We start from the raw sequence: 8,083 nt of genomic DNA on the forward strand, positions 1-8,083 counted from the left end.
TGAGTGGACCAGAGGCTCTCAGGAGACAAGAGGCTGACTGCGGGCCGGACAGAGGCTTGCCGCGGGCTGCATCTGGCCCCTGGGTCAGGGTTTGGAGACCCCTGAGGTAAGCGAACACACGAGGTAAGCGAACATTCTCTTACCTTGAGGAGCCTTCTGTGACTGCCCCCAAACTGCAGAATGCAGCATGTGCCATTGGCATGGCTACATTAGCGCTGGAAATTTGGATAGGATTTGGCCCTAACTCCCCATTATTGATGCTGGAGTTGGGGCATTTCCTTCTGGAAAAGGCAGGTTTGTGTATACCACATGTGGAGGAACTCATGATTGGCCAAGGCACCTGGCTAGGCATACATTATACAATCATAATATCCAAAACATGTGAAGTAGCCCAGAACAACTTTGTCACTGGCATCTATTAGCATACCACAGTGTCCAGGACATCATTGGTGGTCAGCAACACACACACCACTCTGGACATTTTTCAGTCCTTTATTTGTGTATTTTAATTTTTATCTGTCTAGTAAAGAGAGTGCTTTAGTCAGGGAGTATTTTAGGTGCAATGGTTCATGATCCATGAAATAATATGGACTAATCAAGTAGGGCTGTAAACCCTTTCCTGCAAACGCTTTCCTGAGAGTAAGCCCCATTGAACAAAATAGGATTTGCTTCTGAGTAGACCTGGTTAGGCTTGTGCCCTAAGCTCTTGCAACTCTATGACACTTGCAGATCATTTACAGCTCTCATGTTGATTGAGAAGTAGGTCCTGCTGCTTTAAATTGGGTCCATTTCCCATCAAGGGCATGCATAGGACTGCAGCACAAGGCTCCCTCTTTCCTCTTCTCCTTACTCTCTACCAGGTGAAACGTTCTATAGCACTCGAAACATCCATGGTGCAGTAACATTATCCTTCTTCGCTTTCCGTAGCTCTATCCCCTGAGCCGGTTTTTAAGTACCCGGATGCGGAAGTGATCGCTCTTTCTCTCTGTGGTGTGGGCTCGCCGTTCAGTTGAGCGTCTCGGTGAGTGGCCGTTTGAATCCGTTGCCATCCGTGGCTGAGGCTTTCGGGGGGGGACGGGCAGTGGGGTGGCGGAGATACGGCGGGGGGTGAGGAACCTTTTGGCAGGGATTTGGAGGGGGGAGGGGAGGCGGCTGGCGGGGAAGGTTGTTCGGGATGCGGTTCTCGGGTGTCCTATCTGAGTCTGCCATGTTGGTTTCTCCCACAGGCCCGAAGCCACCAGAAGCCGTCGCCATGGTGAGTGCGGGGTGGGGTAGGGAGTTTGAGGGGAAATGGACCTCTTGGGTCTCCGTTGGCGCATACCAGGCACTGAATGACTGCCCTGGGAACGCGCGCGCTGTATGTTTCCAGCACGGCTGAACATGTAGGTCAGTGTCTGGCCTTCCTGCACTGAGGCTGCAGCCCTATGCACACTTCTTATATATATATAAATTCCAACTATATATGTATGTATGTATGTTTCCAACTACTGATCCATATCTGGTAATAACACGAGTTGATGACCAGAAACTAGCAGTTGGTGGGGCTTTTTCAGCCAGCCAGCTGCCTTCCTTCTTGCCTTGCCAGCCCCACAAGGCATTCTGATACAGACCTGCCTTTTTCAGCTATTATTCAGTTCTTTTTCAAGTACCCCTAAAGGTCTTGGCAGGTACCCCTGGGGGGTATGCGTACCCCAGGTTGGGAATCATTGGAGTACAGTAAAAGGAAGCAATTCTTACCTATTTGGAGTCTGGGATTGGTGATATGCAAGCACACGTGTTGAGGGGGGAGTGGTCCTTGTGTGATGTACTGCTTAAAAAATACTTACCTGGAACGTTTGTTTTGTAATTCCTCGATACGCAAGCAGTCGTAGATAATACTCTATAAATAAAATATTACCCCTGCTATCTGGGTAAGAGGCACTTTTTCAAGTGGATGTTCCTATTTTTTTTAGTGGAAGAGAGTAACTGGCCGTCCACACCCCAGCAGTGTCTTTTCTAGTGCCCATTTGCTGGTATTCTTTTGCATCTTTTTAGATTGTGAGCCCTTTTGGGACAGGGAGCCATTAGTTTTTCTCTGTAAACTGCTTTGTGAAGTTTTAATTGAAAAGCAGTATATAAATACCATTAATAATAATGAGGCTTGAAGGATTTTTTTTCCCTGCAGATTTGAAGGCTGAGTTTTTTCTTTGAGAACATGCTCAGCATATGTATTGTCTCTTCCTGTTGGGAAGACTGTGTATGTCACATGAAATGAGGCTTTACAGTTTGTAGGCTTCATGTTGTGGGTATTCGGTTCAGCACAGAATAAGTTATCTGGGCAGCAGAAAGTAAGAGTCAAGTAAACTTAGCATTGTCTAAGACCTGTACCAGAAAGAATAATTGTAGAATGGGTTGCTAAATTATAAATTTTTATGGATGTTTTGCATTTTTGATGATAAAAATAACTGCATAAAATGTCAGTGCTTGTATTCAGGAGCCTTAATTGTTGTTTCTTACAGCCTCGTAAAATTGAAGAGATCAAAGACTTTCTGCTCACAGCCAGAAGAAAAGATGCAAAATGTGAGTATAGTAGTGATTTTTGACTTGGTCTCTGAGCATAACTTGATGCTGTTTTGAAAGTGTAATACAGGCTGTTCTGTGTGCTTTTTACTTGCTACAAGGTAGAAGGCTTAGAATCTAAGTATCAATATTGATTGGAACATGTAAAGATAATTTATCTTTTATAAAGCACTGCACTCTCTTACAGCAGTTGATAGTCCATTCCATGGTAGTCATGGTTCCAGGTGTGCCTAGTCATGACAAAAACTGTTGTCCCCCTATTTCCATGCTCATTATAAAAGTCCTGCACTGGACCCTGTATGGTGTCCTTGTCCGTCCCTTCATGGTACTTTGAGCATTGCTGCTAGTACTGAGGATCAGATTTGGCCTGCTCAGGTCTCTGCCCACCTGCCTTACACCACACTATTGCCATTGTGGGGGAGGGGAAGTATTATTAACATGATCATAAAGAGTCATTAAGGTATTTTTGTTTTTACACAAGATCAGAATAGTTAGGAGCATATCTTTTAAAGATAAATTTGGCCCATCTTTTTAGGTAAAGTGGAAAGGCTAGCGACAATTATTATGCAGCTTAATTAGTAATATTTATATTACTAGTGCAGTCACAGGGTACACAGAAGAAAGTATTTCTTTAGTCATCATGTAGTTGGTCTGGAATTCACAAGATATGGTGATGGCATCTGTACTAGACACCTTTAAAGGGGATTGGACAAGTTTCTGGAGGAAAAATCCATCACAGCTTACAAGCCATGATGTGTGTGTGCACCCTCCTGATTTTAGAAATGGGCCATGTCAGAATGCCAGATGTAGGGGAGGGCACCAAGATGCAGGTCTCTTGTTGTCTTGTGAGCTTCCTGGAGCATTTGGTGGGCCACTGTGAGATATAGGAAGCTGGACTAGATGGACCTGTCAGGGAGGGAAGGGTTTTTTAAACTTACCTGGAGGTCACTAAAGCTTTCTGGGGAGCCTGCAGCCCCCTCTGCAGCCCTCCTGGTAGCTTCAAAGTCCTGTTAAAAGCAAAAAAAAAAAAAAAACCTTCTGGTTTCACAATGAAAACGGGGAGAAGTTTTTTTTGTTTTGTTTTTGCTTTTATCAGAACTTTGAAGCTGCCAGGAGGGCTGTAGACATCTGTAGGGCTGTAGGCACATCGCAGGCATCCCCAGACTTTCCAGAGAGCTTTAGCAACTCCCAGGTAAGTTTAACTGTCACATAAGATAGCAGGAATTGAATGGGGGATTGTACATGTGTGCATAACCTTTGGTTTTAGAAGTTGGAGGCTTTCTGTAACCATGCATATAGGTGTTCCTGCTAATAGGAATTCTGTTCTGTTCCCCGTCCCCTTCATTCACAGGGCATATAGCCTTGGGAACACTGCACTCCTTCATGGAACACTGCACTCTATCTTGTCTCTCCCCCACCCATGTTCCAGATCCATTGCCTACTTTGTTCTGGTAGTGTTGTTTACCCTTTTTAAAAGTGACCTCAGAAGGTGGGGCTGGTGACTGCATGACTATCACAAGGGTCAGCTGATCAGTGCTTTGCAATCCGTTTTCAACCAAAAATCAGAATAGGTTTCCCCCCAAACTCAATTGGAAGAGAAAGTTGTATGTATGGCCAGTGTCTGGTGAATGTGTTTTCACTACAAGTTCACTGCTAAAACTTACATACATACTTAAAGCTCAGCTATTGGGGACTTTACAGTTCCCCTGAATAGAATTTTCTTCTGCTCTGGTGTCTGTTTACACACTTCGTGGAAGGAAAATGACCACTCTGATGTACATTGTGCAAAAGAACCAGTATGAGCCAAGTGCGAGTATGATGTCCCATTGGTATTTCTTTGGAAAAATATTCAAGGAGACTTTTTTCTTTGAATTCAAGGAGAATTTGTCACTGTTTAGATTCTTAAAGTTAAGCTGATGTTCAAAAACGTAATAGATTATTTTCATTGCAGCTTCAAAATAGCCCAAGACTGATTGTGGTCTTATAAACAGATAGGTCCTACAAAATGAGGAAACTGGAGTAATTTGAAGCAATTTAATAGGCTTGGGTAAACTCTCTTGGCATGTAAAACACTTCTGATGCTTTGAACAGTCTGACAGTCAGAAGTATGTCCCGTTGTGTTCAGTGGGGCTTGCTCCTAGGAAATTATGGATATGATTATGGCCTAAGATTATGGCCTTATAACATATAAGCTATATTACTAAATGTTTGCATTGAGATTGTGTTCTAATAAACTATAGGTAGTGTTACATAAACTGTACTCTTGGAATCAGAATTGGAAATCAAATAGTTCTTTGCATAGTGAAACTGGCAGTCTAAACTACTCACAAAACAGTTTAGGTTGATATCTTTTGGAATGGTGCATTCAAATGCTGTATGTCTGTGAGTCATCTGTCAATGATTTTACTTACCTGCAGAAGCTGGTTCAGATGAAATCTGAACTGAATTTGAAGAAAATTTGCATGAAGGATATTTCTACCCATTTTGAATTCTACAAAGACTCGCATTTCCCCCTAGAATCCAAGCAGCTTAACACAAAGTCTTGCTTTGATCTAATCACTCTTTTAATGGATTTGGAGAATAGGAATGAAAATGTTTGCAAAGCTACATAAACGTATACAAAGGTTGGGTGCGGTCCTTAAGTAGAAGTGTGTGGGCAGCCATGGGGGGTGACAATAAGGTAGTGCCCAATCAGAGATTTACAGTACTGTCCTAAGTTCACTATGCTCACATTGTAATTTGCAGCAGCATGGAGGATCATGGTGCCAGCAGACAGACCTGTGCCTTCACCAGTTGGAGACCAGCATGTAGGAAGGGCATGCCATGTAGGAAGGGCAGAACGGGCAGAACGGAGGTGGGGAGAGGGGAAGGGATGAATTGGCCCCAGGAGGGATTGGGGACCGCAACAGAGGGTTCTGCTGGATCCTGTTCCCCCCTCCTGGGCCAGATCTGCCGACACAAAGCTGCTCAGGTCTGCACCAGCTATTTTGCTGGCGTGAGCTAGAATAACCGCATAGTGGCTTCTGGAGTTTACCCTGTGGGAAGGGGAGAAATATTCCCTTTTATTGGGGAGACCTCCAGCAGCTTTTCATTCTGCACTGGATGCAGTGGAGGCCTTTTCTGTGCCACTGCATCACAGCACAGAAAGATGGGATTGGGCATTTTCTATGTAAGTCTTCGAAAAGGTTGTTCACTCATGAGTTATTTATACAGTGAAGGAGAGGACTTTCATGGGCTCAAAAAGGTAGAATGGCAGTAATGTACGGAGGTCACTTGTCATGACTGTGATCACCAGTGGATAAAACAGGATTTACTCAAAATCGCTTGCCTCAAAAAGATATTGCATCTCACCAGGCTCTGGTTCTGCTGTTACACTGAACAATTTGTTTGAGATGTTATATATATGGTGCTAACCCCAGTGTTCTTACATGTAGCTGTCAAGATCAAGAAGAACAAGGATAATGTGAAATTCAAAGTGCGTTGTAGCCGGTATCTGTATACGTTGGTAATCACAGACAAAGAAAAGGCTGAAAAACTGAAGCAGTCTCTGCCACCAGGTAACTAAACTTGAAGGATGCTATGTATTGTAGGGAAAGACTCTGGTTATGTGATCGTGGTCTTAATTTGTTTTCAGGACCAACTGATATATATGTGTGTGTATTATTTAATAGTATATAACCCGTCATTCTCCTCCAGAGACAGTTGACAATTTTAAAAAACACCAAACATAAAGATTAATATCCAGTATGCATATTTATTATTATATCAGTATAAAAAAGACACTCTCATAGCTGATAGCCGGTTGAATGTCTGCCAGCAGCTCACACAGGACCTCATCCAATGTCTGTGGGGGTAGGGGCGTAGATTCCTATGGGGACTCGAATATCTTAAGATCTTCTCATGCATTTCTTCATGAGATTGATGATATGGGTGCAACCCAGCTGTAGTTAAGCCCGTTAATGTTAATTTCTTTTGAAGAGTAAAATATGACCCTAACACACTCCCTTTTTTGTCATTCACGCTTGAAATTGAAATCTAGTTGGATTATGCTTAAATATCCATTTCTTGTTAAGTCAGTGGCTCCTAGCACCGGCACCTACTTTTTTTAAAACTACACTCTATTGGAAACCACCTATATTTTCCAGACTTTTTAAAAAGGAGATATAGAAAGATTTATTTATTAGTAATGAGAAGAAAACATTTATCTCTCTACATTTGCACATGCTTGCAAACTGCAGGAACTGAGCTTTTTGCAAAGTAATTAGCAGCTATAGTATCTGATTTTTTTGAATAACCTCAGGTCTTGAGATAATTAATTATCTGACCATTCCATCACTCTTTGGCAACCCAGCATTGGGTCCTGATCCACAGTTTGGGAACCACTGGGTGATATCCCCCGCCCCGTTCATTCTTTGTCATGGAAGAGCAGTCTTTAATGTGGTGTGTTTGGTAGTCCTAGAAATCTACTCAGTTTAACATGTTGGCTTGCATTAAAATCAGATCTTAGTTTTTAAAAAAATGCCCAGTAAAACTGGAAGTTCTCAAATCAGATTTAAAAATCAAGGGGTTTCAGCATGGTACAACTAAAATGGGTGATGGTCACTAGTTTTTAAGACTGGGTGAAAACATTTATAGTAGTGATCAGGGTGAGTACCAATATTTGGTGTGTACTTCAAAAGTTAGGGAAAACAAAGCTAGAAGTCCAATTCAAGGATAAATTAGTGAAAGGTAATGCCATTTCCCCAATTAAGTATCCATGAAGGACATGGCATGAGAGAGAAGTTCTCATACAACAGAGCTTGTAAGATCTAATAATATTGGCTTCTGAAGCTGTAGGTCTCTAAACATCACTTACTAAGGCGGAAAGCCACTGGACAGAGAGAAGATACGTCAACCTGAAGAATGACATTGGCTCTCTTGGTGTGAAATGTCATTGAACATTTAGCTGTAGTAGCAGTACATGTATGAAAAGTCCTGCAAGTGTTCTGACCACCTGGTTCACAAGTCAGCTGGTTGTGGGGGTCAGCTAACAAGCCTTGGCAGCTTGTGGCTGGAATGTAGTAAAAACCTCTGGGGGTCTGTCAGTCTGACAAGTAGAAGTAATGAGAGCAGAATCTGTCTCTTCGCAGTTCTTCAACCTACTTTTCTCCCTTCTCTTTAGGTTTGGCTGTGAAAGAACTGAAGTGAACCAATCGTGTCTGAAATTTGGCCATGGGTTGTAATAAAGGAACAAACTGTTCTTCCTTCTCAGTGTTATATTTTATGAAGGGTAGCTCAGGCAGGTGGCGGCTAGCAATACAACTCTAGTCCTTGGAGAGGAGCAGCAATTCATGGATTCCTGTTACTGTTCTGAAGAACTTTGTTTATCTCCTTGAGGGGTGGGGCATTAATAGTCTTTAGTCAGTCTGTTCATCCCATTAGCTGTTTTCTTTCCACTTGCCTAAATTTTGAATCCAAATAGTTCTAAGATAGGAAGGGTGACTTTCGTTCAAACAGTTCTTAGCTTTCCTGTGGTTAATATATG

The 8,083-nt window shown here is 42.6% G+C and overlaps 1 protein-coding gene across 1 annotated transcript; it reads left to right on the top strand.

The window, feature by feature from the left end:
- Positions 1–943: 943 nt before the first annotated feature.
- On the top strand, positions 944–7,798 carry RPL38 (ribosomal protein L38). Its single transcript, XM_066616799.1, has 5 exons — positions 944–1,021; positions 1,227–1,255; positions 2,499–2,559; positions 5,994–6,116; positions 7,721–7,798. Exons 2-5 carry the CDS (start codon positions 1,253–1,255, stop codon positions 7,744–7,746), a joined length of 213 nt encoding a protein of 70 aa, XP_066472896.1. The 5' UTR covers positions 944–1,021; positions 1,227–1,252; the 3' UTR covers positions 7,747–7,798.
- The last annotated feature ends 285 nt before the right edge of the window (positions 7,799–8,083 follow it).

This window comes from Tiliqua scincoides, chromosome 2, assembly GCF_035046505.1.
Source record: "Tiliqua scincoides isolate rTilSci1 chromosome 2, rTilSci1.hap2, whole genome shotgun sequence".
NCBI classification, from domain to species: Eukaryota; Metazoa; Chordata; class Lepidosauria; order Squamata; family Scincidae; genus Tiliqua; species Tiliqua scincoides.